We start from the raw sequence: 18,133 nt of genomic DNA on the forward strand, positions 1-18,133 counted from the left end.
TGCATCTCATTTCTAGTTTTACTTGATCTTAGTGCTGCTTTCGACACCATAGATCATGACATACTCATAGATCGATTACAAAACTATACAGGTATTCAAGGGCAGGCTCAAAGATGGTTTAGATCCTACCTGTCCGATCACTACCATTTTGTTTACTTAAATGGGGAGTCATCTAATTTATCATCAGTAAAATATGGAGTGCCACAAGGATCCGTCCTAGGTCCCCTTTTATTTTCAATATAAATGTTGTCCCTTTGGTAATATTATTAGAAAATACGGAATTAGATTCCACTGTTATGCTGATGATAATCAGCTATGTATCTCAACGAGACCAGATGAAACGTCTAAATTATCTAAGCTAACAGAGTGTGTTAAAAATGTAAAAGATTGGATGACCAATAATTTTCTCCAATTAAATTTGGATAAGACAGAGATATTAATTATTGGACCAAAAAACACTACACAGAATCTTGTAGATTACAATCTGCAACTAGACGGATGTACTGTTACTTCCTCTACAGTCAAAAATCTGGGTGTTATATTAGACAGCAACTTGTTTTTTGAAAATCATATTTCCCATGTTACAAAAACTGCATTCTTCCATCTTAGAAACATTTCCAAGCTACGAAACATATTATCTGTTTCTGATGCAGAAAAGCTAGTTCATGCAGTCATGACCTCTAGACTGTACTATTGTAGTGCACTTCTAGGTGGTTGTCCTGCTTCTTCAATAAACAAGCTACAGGTAGTCCAAAATGCAGCAGCTAGAGTCCTTACCAGGTCAAAAAAATATGATCATATTACCCCAATTTTACAGTCTCTGCACTGGCTACCTATTAAGTTCCATGTCAGTTACAAATTATAATTACTTACCTATAAGGCCCTAAATGGTTTAGCTTCTGCGTACCTAACTAGCATTCTACCACGTTACAATCCATCACGCTCCCTAAGGTCACAAAACGCTGGACTTTTGCTAGTTCCTAGGATAGCAAAGTCCACTAAAGGAGGTAGCGCTTTTTCACATTTGGCTCCCAAACTCTGGAATAGCCTTCCTGATAATGTTCAGGGTTCAGACACACTCTCTCTGTTTAAATCTAGATTAAAACACATCTTTTTCACCAAGCATTCAAATAATGTATCTTAAATTGTGAGTGTAATTGCATCTGATCAAATGCGCATTTTTAATCTTTAGCTTGGGTTAAACTAATTAATTTTACTTTGTTGGATCAGCAGCTATGCTAATGATGTCTCTATTTGTTTCTATGTTTTGCCACAGGATTTACATCCTGTGGTAACTAGGATTTACACAAGCTCCAGTCTGGATCCAGAAAACCTGAGAAGAGATGATGCTGACCCTCAGAGGACCTCAGATGATGCTAACCCTGAATCAACAAATATAACTAACAAATATTGCTACAAGTGTGACTGCATCATATAATAATTATTAATTATTGATTAAATTAATAATGTTCATGGTCTTGCTGACGTCTTGTATAAATTTTTCAAAAAATCCTGTCATACGTGCACAAACTGACAGTCACCACTTATAAGCTATTACTAAATATTGTAGAAACATAATTTTCTGTAAAGTTGCTTTGTAAAGATTTGTATTGTAAAAAGCGCTATACAAATAAACTTGAATTCAATTGAATTGAATTGAATCAAACTTTTAAGTAAGATTAGGCTTAAAGTAATGTCAACCGTTTTTTTTTTCCTCAAATATTTTGGTGGGTCGTGAAATAGATTACACTTGTCTAGGTCGGTCGTGGAATGGAAAAGTTTGGGAACCACTGGCCTACACCATGTAAAAGGTTTAAAAAAACCACTGGCTTAATTGATTACAGTGTTGATTGCCTGTAGTAGCCTATATTTTTAATACACTATATATATATACATATATATTTCTTATATTATGCCTCTTTAAGCGTGTTTTCTATGGGGAAGAAACCCTATTGTTCCATAAGGTGGATCCATGAGGAGAAAAGTTATGGGTAAATATCATTTTCCAATATTGGAGAATTTGTTTGTGGAAGTTTGATAATTTAACAGGAATTTTGGTCACCTCAAAATCGCATTGCAAAAGAAAATCAAGCCCTCCTACTTTTTTTAAATAGATGTCTAGGAATGTGAAACCACATAGAATCTGGTTGTAATAGATATGTTCCTCTTCAGGAACTCGAGCTGCGTCGAAGCGCTTTGGGGAACGCGTTCAGCGTACACGACTCTGAATATCGTGTGTAATCAGTCCAATGGAAGGGCGTGACGTCACCGACGTGGTGACGTAAGCGACCAGGAAGCTATTAAAGCACGTGCCACGCAGCTGGCCTCAGCTTCGCGTCTTTCAGCAAGCGCTCTGTGTGTGAATGTCATTTGTCCGTCTTGTGAGTCTTATTTACTGTTGTCTGTCCAGTTAAAAGAGCTCCTAGACATGCCAAAAAGCAAGGCGAAAGTTAAGCACTCAGATGGCGATTCCAAATCGCGTTATAGGCTGTGTGTTCCTCCCTGCCCGAGATATATAACGGGTGGGGATACACACAACCTGTGCATGGTTTGCCTGGTCCTGCTTCTACCGAGGCAGAACGGCGGCTGCACTCGTGGGGTTCGCAAGTCGATCTGGTAGAGGGAATGGAGACGGGCCAGTCTCTATCTCCTTCCACTTCTGCCAGATCCGGCACCCAATCCCTAGAGTCGGAAGCACGCACAGCGGTTCCTTCCACTCAGGGTGAGGGATCGACGCTCCGCCTCTCTTCCTCCGAGGAGGTCGATGTGGAGTCGCTCGATAGGGATTCGCCACCCCACTCGCTACAGTATGAGGAGCTCTTAGAGGTGGTTACTCGCGCGGTGGCCAAATTAAGTATCGATTGGCCCGCCGAAAAGTCTACCGAACCGCAGAGAAGCAAGCTGGATGAACGCTTCCTGCGCGCGAGTCAGCCACCTCCCAGCCGGGGCCTTCCATTCTTTCCCGACCTGCATGATGAGATCGCCAGGTCGTGGAAACGTCCATTCTCGGCCCGCCTCTACATCCCCTCGTCTGATTACTACGGAAATGTAGTGGGGATGGGAGAGCACGGTTATAGAGCGATGCCCCGGGTGGAACAGACGCTTGCGAGCTATCTGTCCCCTGGCGCGGCATCGTCTCTGAAGGCCCCGGCATTGCCCTCAAAGCCACTAAGAACAACTTCGGCTTTGGTGGGCAAAGGGTATGCGGCTGCACGTCAGGCTGGTGCGTGTCTGCACACCATGGCGGTGTTACAGGCGTACCAGGCCGACCTGCTTAAGGAGCTAGACGAGGGAGAGGAGATCAAGTCCCATGATATTTCTGAATTAAGAAGGACCGCTGATCTCTCCCTCCGCGCCACCAAGGAGACCGCCCGAGCGATTGGGCGGTCCATGGCAGCTATGGTGGCCGCGGAGAGGCTATTATGGTTGACCCTGTCCGATATGAAAGAACGGGACAGGGTCTGCCTCATGGACGCCCCGATCCAGCCGACTGGCCTGTTCGGCGACGCAGTTAATTCTGTCGTCGACAGGTTCCAGGAGGCCCGCAAACAGGCGGCGGCGTTCCATAAGTTCCTCCCTCGTCGCTCCCTCGGGGCATCTGGGAAGGAGATGCCCCAGCCGCACCTTAGCTCCTCACACCCCGAGGCCTAGAAACAGAGCGTCGCCTCTCGTGCTCCTCCGCATCGGGAACGAGAGTCTCAGCGACGCTCTAGGCCGAGGTCTTCTAAGCCCAAATTAGATTTAAGGGCGGTTATCGAAGCTAAGAAGTCCTCGGCCAAGAAACCCTGACGCCAATGGCCCGGGGTTTCAGAGGGCAGCCTCCGCTGGGGTAGAACGGTACACACCGCAGTCCACGGTGCCCGACCCACCTCAGTGCCCTCTAGGGGTCGTTCTGCCAACCCTGCCAGTGCTCCAGGGCGCAGCGGCCCCGGGCGAGCATCGTTCTCAGTATCCTCCGCCCGTGCGCGTAGCGGGGCTGGGACGCTCGCCGCCCCTGCGGGGGTCTCTTACACCAGAGGTCAGTCTCGAGAGACTGATTCCCTTAGTAGATTACTTAGCAGCGTGGAAACTACTGCCAAATGTATCTCGTTGGGTCCTGCATATAGTAAAAAAAGGCTACCGCATTCAGTTCGGCTCCGTGCCGCCTATATTCAACGGGGTCGTTCACACGATAGTGGGCCCTGGGCAGGGTCTGGTTATGGAACAGGAAGTGAAAACCCTATTTGAGAAGGGGGCCATCGAGGTGGCCCCTCCTCAGGACAGGGAGTCCGGATTTTACAGCCGGTATTTCATAGTTCCAAAGAAGGATGGGGGGCTGCGTCCGATTATAGACTTGAGGGTCTTAAATCGTTCAGTTATGAGACTGAAGTTCAGAATGCTCACAATCAAGCATGTTGTAGCTCAGATCAGGTCAGAGGACTGGTTTGTCACGATAGATCTCAAAGACGCATATTTTCATATCTCCATCCTTCCTCAACACAGGAAGTTTCTGAGGTTCGCTTTCGGGGGCGAAGCCTACCAATATCGAGTACTTCCCTTTGGCCTCGCACTCTCACCCCGCACGTTCACAAAGTGTGTAGATGCGGCTCTGGCCCCCCTGCGCATGCAGGGCATCCGCATTCTCAATTATATCGACGATTGGTTGATTTTAGCTCAGTCAGAGCAGATTGCGGTTCGACATTGAGATGTCGTTCTCGCACATATGGGGGAGCTGGGTTTGAGACTGAACGTCAAGAAGAGTGTACTTTCTCCGGCTCAGAGAACCACCTATCTAGGCGTAGTATGGGATTCGACCGCGATGCAGGCACGATTGTCCCCTGCTCGTATCGAGTCGATCCTCATCTCAGTCAAGAGAGTCAGAGAAGGCCAGTCACTCACTGTCAAACAATTTCAGAGATTGTTGGGTCTGATGGCAGCTGCGTCCAACGTGATACCTCTTGGCCTGCTGTACATGAGACCCCTACAGTGGTGGCTCAAGACCAAGGGATTTTCACCGAGGGGCAATCCGCTTCGCACTATCAAGGTCACGCGGCATTGCCTCCGTGCCTTAGACATGTGGAAGAAACCTTGGTTCTTGAATCAGGGCCCGGTGCTGGGAGCTCCTTGTCACCGTGTGACACTAGCGACGGACGCGTCCCTCACCGGCTGGGGTGCGGTCATGAGTGGCCACCCTGCCCGTGGTCTGTGGAGCGATCGCCATCTAACGTGGCATATCAATTGTCTAGAAATGCTAGCAGTTTATCGTGCACTGAAGCACTTCCTCCCAGACCTGAGAGGTCACCATGTGTTGGTGCGCACCGACAACACATCAGTGGTCTCTTACATCAACCACCAGGGCGGTCTGCGTTCGCGCCCTTTGTACAAGCTGGCGCACCAGATCCTGGTGTGGTCCCAGAACAAACTCCTCTCATTAAGAGCAGTATATATTCCTGGGAAGTTAAATATGGGAGCAGACATACTGTCGAGGCAGGGGCCGAGGCCCGGGGAATGGAGACTTCACCCACGGGTGGTAGATCAGATATGGAGAGTGTTTGGCAGGGCTCAAGTAGACCTTTTTGCAACTCAGGAGACGTCACAATGTCCCCTCTGGTTCTCTCTAGTTCATCCAGCTCCTCTGGGACTGGACGCTATGGTACAGACCTGGCCGAGGCTTCGTCTGTACGCTTTCCCCCCTATCGCTCTGCTTCCGGGAGTTCTGGCGAGAGTACGCCGGGACGGGGTCCGTCTGTTATTAGTAGCCCCGTTCTGGCCGGGCCGAGTATGGTTCTCAGATCTAGTCTCGCTCCTCGACGGCTCTCCGTGGGAGATACTGATCAGGACAGACCTACTCTCACAGGCGCAGGGCACGATAATTCACCCTCGCCTGGAGTTGTGGAAGCTGTGGGTGTGGCCCCTGAGGGGGCACAACTGGTAGCAGCTGGTCTCTCAACTGAGGTTGTGGAGACCCTACTCCAATCCAGAGCTCCCTCTACGAGGAAACTGTACGCCCTGAAGTGGAAGCTTTTCACTTAATGGTGCAGAGACCGCCAGCTAGACCCAGCAAACTGCCCAGTTGGTACAGTTCTGGAGTTTCTACAGGCTAGACTCTCTGCAGGGTTGACCCACTCTACTCTGAAGGTCTACGTGGCGGCCATTGCGGCCTACCACACCCTTCTCGACGGTCAGTCTCTGGGAAGACACCCCCTAGTTACACGTTTCCTCCGCGGTGCACTGAGGCTGAGACCTCCAGTATGGTCCCGTATTCCCCCGTGGGACTTGGTTGTGGTGTTAGAGGCTATGTGCAAACCCCCGTTTGAACCTATTCAAGATATCTCAGACAGACATCTCACACTTAAAACCTCTTTTCTGTTGGCTATTACCTCTCTGCGGAGAGTAGGAGATTTTCAGGCCCTCTCGGTGGCCCCTTCTTATCTTGAGTTTGCACCAGGCATGACTAAAGCGTTCATATACCCTCGAGCGGGATATGTTCCCAAGGTTCCCTCTGTTACACCACGACCTGTAGTGCTGCAGGCCTTCTGTCCTCCTCCCTTTCGGGAGCCCGACCAGGCGAAGCTAAACTGTATGTGTCCGGTTCGAGCACTGGACGCATACGTCCACAGAGCTGCCCTGTGGAGAAAAACTGACCAATTGCTTGTGTGCTACGGTCCCCCCAAGAGGGGTTCTCCTGCTTCTAAGCAGACTATTAGTCGTTGGATAGTCGAGGCTATCAACGTCACCTATGAGTCCTCTGGTCGTCCCCCGCTGTCGGGAGCCAAGGCTCACTCTACTCGGGGTATGGCGGCCTCTAAGGCCTTCTTAGCAGGTGTATCCATGCTGGACATCTGCAACGCTGCGGGGTGGTCCACGCCCTCTACATTTGTTAGGTTCTATGGCCTAGATATGCCAGTCACTCCAGGCGCTTCTGTCCTCCTGTCCTGAGCTGTGCTCTTCGGATACACACCAGGCAGGGGTTTGGTAGTCTGGCGGTGTTAGGACTCGTTCCCCAAAGCACTTCGACGCAGCTCGAGTTCCTGAAGAGGAACGTCTCTAGGTTACGTATGTAACCCTAGTTCCTCGAGGGAATGAGACGCTGCGTCTCAGAGCCATACCCCTGCCGGCGCTTGCTGGTACTCGAAGCTGACGCCAGCTGCTTGGCACGTGCTTTTATAGCTTCCTGGTCGCTTACGTCACCACGTCGGTGACGTCACGCCCTTCCATTGGACTGATTACACACGATATTCAGAGTCGCGTACGCTGAACGCGTTCCCCAAAGCGCTTCGACGCAGCATCTCGTTCCCTCGAGGAACTAGGGTTACATACGTAACCTAGAGACGTTTTCAACCAGTTAATCTTAAAGGTCCCAAACATTGATTCAAAGTCCAAGGCTTTGATACCACCCATATCATATTCTTTAACAAGCTGAGATTTCCTTATATAATGGGTTTTATTTTTCCACAGGAATTGGAAAATAATTGAGTTGATTTTCTTAATATTACTGGAAGAAACATACAGGGAATGACATGGATAAATTACTTTGGAAATACCTTCTGCTTTAGATAGAATAACTCTACCAAAGATAGTGAGGTCTCTGGTAAGCCAACGACTCAAAGATTTTTTCATATCTATTAATCGGTTAGAAAAATTAGCATCTTCCCTTCTGATAGCATTTTTAGATTAAACTATTCCTAGATATTTCACTTCAGATTTAACCTCGATTGAGGAGATGATGGAATCCGTTGAAGAGTGAATGAGAAGTAGCTCTCATTTTTTAACATTGAGGGTTAATCGTGAAGCATTAGAGAAAATCAAGACTGAATCAAGGGCAACATCAACCATTAATTTATTCCTTAAAAGGATTGCTGTGTCATCTGCAAATTGACTAATTTTAAATTCCTTGTCAAATACAGAGATCCCATGCAAATCGGGGTTGTAATTAATGAGCATGATAAGCGATTGGGTGGCTAGAATAAAAAGTTTGGGAGAAATCGGGCACCCTTGTCTAATACCTCGGAGAATCTCAAACTTAGGAGTCATACCAGGATTCAGGGACACAGAACTATATACCATACCAGGGAAGTACATACCATTTTAGATGACCCATTGCACATATTGCACACAGAGTATCAATTGTTGTCCTCTGGAAGATGATACAAATTACCATTTTGCATATACAATTGTTTTATAAAAATCAAATGTTACACAATAAATGTAAAACTAATGGTATCTTAGTACAAGGGTAGGTATAGGGAGTTTTTATTATGTACTGTTATGTATTGTTGTATTTATGGATTCAATGTATTGCTATTTTAAATGCTCTTTGAGTCAAGGGCAAATTTCCCCTTCGGGATAATACAATTTATTTTCAATGCCTGATATTTTTATAGATTAAGTCTATGCCTTCAATATTACAAACTTAAAACTCTATTCTTTGAGAGTGCTTACAGTCTAAACATTTATCAATGAGAACAATGCACAAGTTCATACTGTCAGTTTGTTTTATTGTTTCTTTCATTTTCTTTCTTCCATTCATTTTTTTCCCCACAAAATCTTTATTCATTCAGTTCAGTTTCCAGGCATTAAATTAAATAACATGAAAATGTTTATTTGAAGACTTCACAATTCTATTTAACGATTTCAATTCCTCCACTTCTCACTCTAAATCCAGCCCTTTTCTCTACTCAGCTGCACGGAAGAATTAAATATTGTAGCACCGTAGAGAGACAGTCTACTCAAAAACAGAGTTTCTTACAAAAAAAAAAAAAGATAAAAGAAAATCAACAACACAGAAGGTCTGCTAGTCAAGGTTTTAGCAACAGATATCTAAACAATCTAAAATTGTTGTTATCTATAGCACTACCTGTACAAACGTTTTCCAGTTTATTTACTCTAGTTTGGATTGTAAACACTGAAGCAACAAAGATAATCATAGTGCATACTGAAATTTTATATATATATATATATATATATATATATATATATATATATATATATATAAAACATTCTGTCCAAACTTCTGTGAAACTTCTGCATGTTGGGACAAAGTCACACTCATATTTCAGGTCTCAGATTTTTGACTTTGCAAGCTTGTTAAACATATGAGCATTGATATGATATCTAGATATTCTCATGACAGTAGTTTTCACTAATACTAAACAGATAAAACCCTTGAAGAATGTATTCCTACTGTATCTTAAATACGTTTTTTTTTTTCTGTTATTACCAATTCGTTGTTAATGAAAATATGTGTGTGTGTGTGTAGTGGGGGGTGATATATGATAGTTACATCTATCTATCTAGCTAATTTGCAAATTTGCTGTCAATTGTAACAACACCTTAACCATTTAGATGTAGAAGATAAGATATAGTAAAATAAATCAATTAATCCCTAATCAGTCCAAGAACATAAATTAGAAAAAAAAAGAAAAAATAATGAAGACCTAGAATTTGCAGAATAGTTTACCATAGTATCTATATAATTACACAAATCACAATAGGTTTAGATAATTGTTTGTAAAGCTAGATCCTAGTTGGTGACTCTTTTTCAAAACAGGTCTTAACTGGGTGCAGAAAATGTTAAGGAGTGCAGATCTGTGATCACCTATAACACCGGGGTGTCCATTGGTTCATATCTCTTTTGATGTTTGAAGTCATTCCAACCTTGTGAAACAAAACACAGCTGGAAAGTGTAGTGAACCTTAGGAAAGGTTCTACTAATAATTGTAGAATTAATTTGTATTTAATGTTTTCAGCTTCTTATTTTGACCAGAAACTAATGGCTGCCGTTTTTTTTTTTTTACTCATATTTCTACTCTTCTTTATCTACTACGATTTCTCCATGAAGTACCCTCCTCCTCTGACGTAGCATGTGGAAGTACAGCTGAGGAAACACTAAAAGAGAAACAGACAAAAAAGTAAAGTAAAATATATTTGCAAACTATTATAATCAGAGGCTGTTTCATTAGCCTCTCAATTTCCAAAGTTTTAACACCATCCCAAAAGATATTATACACACAAATGTAACTATTACATAAAGCAATATTGACAGAAAAGATTACATTTGAATTACAAAGAGAAAATGTATTTTGCAGTGCAGTCTGCAGACAGTTTTTTTGATTATAACAGGAGTTTGTGTGTGTGAGAGAGAGTGTCATTGGTCATTGGCCACTTTAAAGGGAGAGGGAATGCTCACTTTCCTTTACAGTATATCATTTATTTTCAGGTCATAGGACTCTAAGTTGGGGTAACTTTAAATATTTATAATATTAAACATTTCATTTTTCCTCTAAACAATATTTTTTTAGGTATCAAGATCATAGACACCCTATGTAATTATATTTATACACTTTTATTATTATTATTATAACAACACATTCAATTTAGAATAATGAGACACAATTAGGAAACACAAGTTGCCAATCAAATTAAATAAACAAAATTTATCTTTGCACTATAGATGAACAGAAGAACACCTAAGTTGCATTTAGTTACACAAATAAAAATAATAAAAATATACATTTTACCATATGACTATAAATGACAGAGTATTAAGTTATGTCCCCTCGATGGGGAAAAAACTCTAAGTGGACATCAGTCAGTACTCATTATTAATTTAAACTGCGTATTTAAACTGCTTTAAATATGACTGCTGCTTATTTCCTGTACACTTCGATATTGGTCTACACTTGACTGTAGTCGCGTCTATCTGCTAATTATTCAGTTTATTTAACCCATCGCAATGTATTGGAACTGTGTGGACTAGACTACTCATGTTAATGTTGCTCTAAAGGCTTATTACTTAATAACACACAAAAAAATGTCTTGCTCGCAGAAATGTATATTAATGGCACAAATAGTAAATTATTTAAATGAACTAAAATTATACTTTAAAAATGAAACAAAAATGGCTCAAAAGTCATTGTCAATGAATCATACATTCATTTGGTTCGTTCAAGCTGATTTATTTAGGAACGAAGCAATACTGTTAAAAAATGCACATTCATTTATAAATGAAACACTGTGTTTGTTTGGAGATGTGCAGTGGCTCAGCTGTGAATTTGTTTAGAACTGCTGGACTAGAGTGAAATGAGATGACTATGTTCCTAAAATGTCACTCAATATTAATTTATTGTTTATTGAACTGTTTTATAACATCAATATAACATACACAAACTCCCTTTATGATCATTAAAATGCTGTCAATCTTCATTGCAATCTCACAAACTATTGTTGCAATCTAAGAAAATCTTATTTACATCGTCTCTACTCTAAATCATTTTAAAAAATATATAAATTAAATTAAATAAAAAAATCTAACCAAGCGTCCCCCTCGAAATTCACAACCTGGACATGGTCCACCTACCCACCCACCCACCCTCATTCCACACCCCCAGCCCCCCATAATTCCAGCCCTGCCAATGCCTCTGTAGACATGAGCTATAGAGTGGTGCACACACCCATGCCGAAAACACACATTTTTAAAGCAGTTGTGTTTACTTTTGAAAATACAGTGGCATGTGAGAGTTTGGGAACCCCGTGCAGAATCTGTGAAAATATGAATAATTTTAACAAAATAAGAGAGATCATACTAAATGCATGTTATTTTTTATTTAGTACTGCCCTGAGTAAGATATTTTACATAAAAGATGTTTGCATAAAGACAACAAGACAAAAAAATTGCTGAAATTATTAAAATAACCTCATTCCCCACCAAACCCCAAAAGTTTGGGAACCCTTAGTTCTTAATACTGTGTGCTGTTACCTGGATGATCCACGACTGTCTTTCTGTTTTGTGATGGTTGTGCATGAGTCCCTTGTTTGTTGAAACAGTTAAACCGAAATCTGTTCTTCAGAAAAATCTTTATGGTCCTGCAGGTTCTTCTGTTTTCCAGCATCTTTGCATATTTGAACCCTTTCCAGCAGTGACTGTATGATTTTGAGATTCCAATTTTATTTTTACACTGAGGACAATTGAGGGACTCGAACACAACCATTAAAAAAGGTTCAAACATTCACTGATGCCCCAGAAGGAAACAAGATGCATTAAGTTTTTGAAAACTTTTGGAATTTGAAGATGAAGGTAAATTGTACTTAATTTGTGTTCCAGGAAACATAAGTATAACATAAGTATCTTCTGTTGCTTACGAAGGGAAGAACTTAATGGAAAAAAATAAGAAAAATTTGGACATCTTCATAATGTTCAAAAGTTTTCTTCAAAACTCTTAATGCATCTTGTTTCCTTCTGGAGCATCAGTGAACGTTTTAACCTTTTTTAATAGTTGTGTTTGAGTGCCTCTATTGTCCTCAGTGTGAAAATATGTATCTCAAAATCATACAGTCACTGCTGGAAAGGGTTCAAATATGCGAAAGAAGCTGGAAAACCTGAAGGACTTTTCTGAAGAACAGTGCTCAGTTTAACTGTTCAGAACAAACAAGGGACTCATGCCCAACCATTACAAAACAGAAAGACAGTCGTGGACCATCCAGGTAACCACACACAGTATTAAGAACCAAGGATTCTAGAACCAACTTTTGAATGGGGTTATTATAATAATTTCAGCAATTTTTTTGTGTTGTGGACTAAATGTAAACATCTTTTATGTACAATATCTTACTCAGGGCAGTACTAAATAAAAAATAGTATGCATTTAGTATGATCTCTCTTATTTTGTTAAAATTGTTAAAATTTTCACAGATTCTGCAAGGGGTTCCCAAACTTTCGCATGCCACTGTATATGTATCTAATAACTGATTAGACAGGACAGTTTGGGATATCAGTGTGTCCATTTTATATTTACACCACTATATTATATTTACCACTATTAGCAGTCAGACATGGTCAGTTTATTACTTCAAACAGTAGAGCAAGGATTACATGATAAAGACGGATTCAGCTGATCTTGTGACAGAAATGTAGCAACCCCCAACGAGGAAATGGTAACATGCAAGTAAACGTTTTATTGTGAGTTGAGTGCTTACATGGGATGTAAGACAGCATGACGATGATCAAGAAGTAGTAATAGTCAAAGGAAACATTGTATTTATTGGGGAGCCTCAGGGAATACATGCCAGATCTCCGCACATACGGTAAGGAGGCATGTATGGTCAGCAGTTCTCCAATTACTCCCAGGGGGTACATGACAATAAACATGTTATACCTGAGGAACACAGGAGAAAAGAAAAAAAGACAAAAAGAAAAATAATTAAGACTCAACATGACATGAGACATCACATATTATAAAATACATGTACCAACAGTTATGATGTAGCACAAGGCTAACTTTAGTTACCATGCATTACTTCACAAGATACAACCCGAATTCCGGAAAAGTTGGGACGTTTTTTAAATTTTAATAAAATGAAAACTAAAAGACTTTCAAATCACATGAGCCAATATTTTATTCACAATAGAACATAGATAACATAGCAAATGTTTAAATTGAGAAAGTTTACAATTTTATGCACAAAATGAGCTCATTTCAATTTTGATTTCTGCTACAGGTCTCAAAATAGTTGGGACGGGGCATGTTTACCATGGTGTAGCATCTCCTTTTCTTTTCAAAACAGTTTGAAGACGTCTGGGCATTGAGGCTATGAGTTGCTGGAGTTTTGCTGTTGGAATTTAGTCCCATTCTTGCCTTATATAGATTTCCAGCTGCTGAAGAGTTTGTGGTCGTCTTGGACGTATTTTTCGTTTAATGATGCGCCAAATGTTCTCTATAGGTGAAAGATCTGGACTGCAGGCAGGCCAGGTTAGCACCCGGACTCTTCTACGACGAAGCCATGCTGTTGTTATAGCTGCAGTATGTGGTTTTGCATTGTCCTGCTGAAATAAACAAGGCCTTCCCTGAAATAGACATTGTTTGGAGGGAAGCATATGTTGCTCTAAAACCTTTATATACCTTTCAGCATTCACAGAGCCTTCCAAAACATGCAAGCTGCCCATACCGTATGCACTTATGCACCCCCATACCATCAGAGATGCTGGGTTTTGAACTGAACGCTGATAACATGCTGGAAGGTCTCCCTCCTCTTTAGCCCGGAGGACACGGCGTCCGTGATTTCCAACAAGAATGTCAAATTTGGACTCGTCTGACCTTAAAACACTATTCCACTTTGAAATAGTCCATTTTAAATGAGCCTTGGCCCACAGGACACGACGGCGCTTCTGGACCATGTTCACATATGGCTTCCTTTTTGCATGATAGAGCTTTAGTTGGCATCTGCTGATGGCACGGCGGATTGTGTTTACCGACAGTGGTTTCTGAAAGTATTCCTGGGCCCATTTAGTAATGTCATTGACACAATCATGCCGATGAGTGATGCAGTGTCGTCTGAGAGCCTGAAGACCACGGGCATCCAATAAAGGTCTCCGGCCTTGTCCCTTACACACAGAGATTTCTCCAGTTTCTCTGAATCTTTTGATGATGTTATGCACTGTAGATGATGAGATTTGCAAAGCCTTTGCAATTTGACGTTGAGGAACATTGTTTTTAAAGTTTTCCCCAATTTTTTTACGCAGTCTTTCACAGATTGGAGAGCCTCTGCCCATCTTTACTTCTGAGAGACTCTGCTTCTCTAAGACAAAGCTTTTACAGCTAATCATGTTACAGACCTGATATCAATTAACTTAATTAACCCTATCAAGTCGATTAACGCGGATACGCGTTTTGAGTCATTTTCTCCTGATAACCCCGAAAAGAACTTAAATTACACTTTCAGTTTTAATCGTACAGATAAGAGCAATACATCAATCGAATCTGTAAAGGGTCTACTTTTTTGGATACAGACATAATAACAACAAAACTTTGTGCACTTATAAAATAAAGATAACAAACAAGGTGCGCTGTCTGCAGCCTTTGTCTGCGCTGATCTTCTTTTACAAACACGTCATTTAAATGAACTGTAACTCCGTGAATACTCAACGAAAATACATGAGAGAGATATCTATAGAAAGCTTGACATGTCTATTTTTAAACTAAACAAGTGCCGCCGAAAAAAGATATTCTGTGATAAAGTAATCCATATGAAAACAACGCGATGTCTGTTTTTCATGTCTCCCTTCATTATATCTAATGTGACCACGCCCCCGCGCCGAACGCGCTATTCAGATTCAAACTGAAGCGCGCAGCTTGAATACGCCCATAACAGAAGAAAAAGCAGCGAGACTGTTCAAGTTTTTTTTATTTTACTGTTTGCTTCGCGATGAGAGGAATAACACATAATTCACCCCAAAAAGATGTGATGTGGTTGAGGATTTGAGAAATGGATTTCCTCAGAAAAAAAGAATGAAGCACTTTATTCAGCAGAGATCATAAACATGAGTAAGTCTCTTTTTATTTATTTATATACTTGTACTAGTTTTCACATAACGTGTAAACGTTTTACTAGTTAGACTTTTTCCAAACTATAATTCCTGACTAAACGTATAATCAAGTGAAACATTATGAAGTTTCAATAACAATATACAACACTATACCCTTCAAAAGCTTGATGTAAATAATATAAATGTAACAAATAGATAACTGTAACAAATGTAAAAACAATGCTTTTCTTTCCATTTATTCCCCCTAAAAACCCAGAAAAATATTCTCAGCTCTTTTCAACATTAATAATAATGATGATAATAATAACAACAAACGTTTTTTTTTTTTTTTGTAGAAAATAAGATTGTTAAAAGTATTTCTGAAGGATTGTGTGACTGGAGTAAGCATGCCAAACAATTTGTTTGAAAGTCAGCTTTGATTGTTTCTAATAAACTGTTTAACTGCTCCCCCAAGTGGATATTAAATTATGTTGTGGGATAATTAAATATATTCTTAATAAACTACAAACATAAAATTATATAGATTTATTTTGTTCTCACATTCTCTCTTGTAACTCCTCACTCACAGTGGCACAGATGACTGAATGGCTCATTATGCAGCTCATTATGCGGCCCTTTGTCTTCTCAGGTGTAAATCACAATGATATTCATGGTAGTTGACGCCTACTCGCATATGACTTTTACCAACAAAAAGTGTCTTAGAAAATTTAAATCAATATATTGTTTTCTGTGAGTGAGTAAACAAGATGATTTTCACATCATTTAGAAAGAAAAATTCTAGGCTACAAGCTCCAGTTCTCAAAAATCCCGGGAACCATTGTTCTTTATGTGTTTTTTTGCCTTATTCAAGCGTTTTAACATTTTTAGTTTTTCACTAACCACGCATAATATTTTTTTTCTCAAAAACACAATCATGTACATACATGCATTTCACATATTATTACAGCCTAGTTTGTGCTGATTACAGTGAGATTAGTCTTTACCCATTTAGATATTTATAAGAAACTGAAAAAAGCACAAATGTCAAGGCATGACAAAACTTCTCCAGGCCCCAAAAATACCCTTAGACTCCAGAGGGTTAATCACTAGATGTTCTCCCAGCTGAATCTTTTCAAAACTGCTTGCTTTTTTAGCAATTTGTTGCCCCCGTGCCAACTTTTTTGAGACCTGTAGCAGGCATTAAATTTTAAATGAGCTAATTAAGTGGATAAAAGTGTAAAATTTCTCAGTTTAAACATTTGCTACGTTATCTATGTTCTATTGTGAATAAAATATTGGCTAATGTGATTTGAAATTTCTTTTCAAAAAACTAATGAAATTAGTTTTCATTTTATTAAAATTTAAAAAACGTCCCAACTTTTCCGGAATTCGGGTTGTATTACATAATTATTATGTGGTTAATTACAATCATGTTGAAGAGGTACAATATGCAGGAACTGTGAATTAGACCAACTTAATTTTGGTCATACCTTTTTTATTCATACTGAATTCATTTTCATTGCTGGTGGGGTTAAAAATATCCCTACTGGTGATGCTACTTCACAAACAGACAGTATGAATTTCCAAAAATAAAGATACTTTCAAAATATTGGCAAGAATAAAACTGCAATGTGATACTGGCAGAACATTTGCAATGGGCTGTATTGGAAAGTTCTAAGCACATTATTATTTGGAATCTGTTATGGAGTTAATTTATTATTTACATATTTTCCCTTACAAATTTGCTTGATGCAGCATTTTGTATGAATATAAGAATGTTATGTGTATAAGAATGGGTGATTCGGGTTTCCTGTGTCTGCCTCGCCCTTCCTCTGGAGCTGCCTACTCTGTGCTTGAGCCTGGGGTCATCTCGGACTGTCTCAGTGGTCATCCCTCCTGCCCGTATTGTTGTCTGCCCTGCCCATTTGTTTGAACTGTTTCACTGCAAATTCCCCCAGCTGTTCCAGTCTACGTTTTGTTAATAAAATACCCTTGTCTGCTCATTCTGCATTTGGGTCCCATTTCTTGCAGATCCCTGACAAATAATGTCATAAATGCCATCGGCCTGAATAAATTTTTACCATTATAGAATTGGGGTAGTAATTTAGGTAAGTAATTTTATGAAATGTTAGTAAATAAAGTAATTTTTAAACAATGGCACTTAAAGTTTTGAACTAAAATATTATTTCAACCATAAAGCCAAATGTTGGGCTCATGATCAATAAGTTATATTCGCTCAAACTGATTTTGTAAAATCAAACCGCGGATGGTGAAGCTGAGGATGGTGAAGCTGAGTCAGTCAGCAGGAGCAACTGACGGAGGATTCCGCTTAGTCTTAAAGCCTTCCTCAAACGCCTACGATGACCAATAACAATGATTTTCTCAAAAATAATGATTAATTGATAATTTGTTATTATTTTGGTCTAGTAAAAATAATAATATGGGCTGCGAGAAAATAATGAATAAAAAGAGTACGGCTGCTGTGAGTGCTGGCATGTTTCAACCCAGTAACATGACAACACACTGTTCCTCGCAGCCAAAAAACAGACTGAATTCAGTTCAGCTGGAGGGGGTTGTTGTTTTTTGGGGGTAATTCTGTATAGCTTGTGGGGATCGAAATAAAGTTGTGAATTTTTTGCTCTTTCATATGGACAGTGTCTTATGAACATCCGTCTATGAACATGTTTTATAGGCTTGCGTTACATGCGTTACAGACGTGACAAAAACACTAGTGTTTTGGAATACATTATATTTTGTAGACTTTATTTGATATAAAATGCACAAACCAGAAGCACAATATCTGCAGAGAAGGGTTGGCCATTCTCAAAACATAAAATATCATTTTTTTTTCAA

The 18,133-nt window shown here is 40.5% G+C and overlaps 1 protein-coding gene across 1 annotated transcript in view; it reads right to left on the reverse strand.

Annotated features, from left to right (window-relative positions):
- Window positions 1-8,460: 8,460 nt before the first annotated feature.
- hacd1 (3-hydroxyacyl-CoA dehydratase 1) overlaps window positions 8,461-18,133 on the reverse strand; it is a 56,205-nt gene continuing 46,532 nt past the window's right edge. The window contains exons 6-7 of the mRNA XM_059536763.1: window positions 12,955-13,133; window positions 8,461-9,867 (exon numbers count right to left, since the gene is read on the reverse strand). Coding sequence (XP_059392746.1) covers window positions 9,785-9,867; window positions 12,955-13,133 — 262 coding nt within the window. The 3' untranslated portion in view covers window positions 8,461-9,784. The remainder of the gene's footprint in view (window positions 9,868-12,954; window positions 13,134-18,133) is intronic.

This window comes from Carassius carassius, chromosome 3 (assembly GCF_963082965.1).
Source record: "Carassius carassius chromosome 3, fCarCar2.1, whole genome shotgun sequence".
Classification (NCBI taxonomy): Eukaryota; Metazoa; Chordata; class Actinopteri; order Cypriniformes; family Cyprinidae; genus Carassius; species Carassius carassius.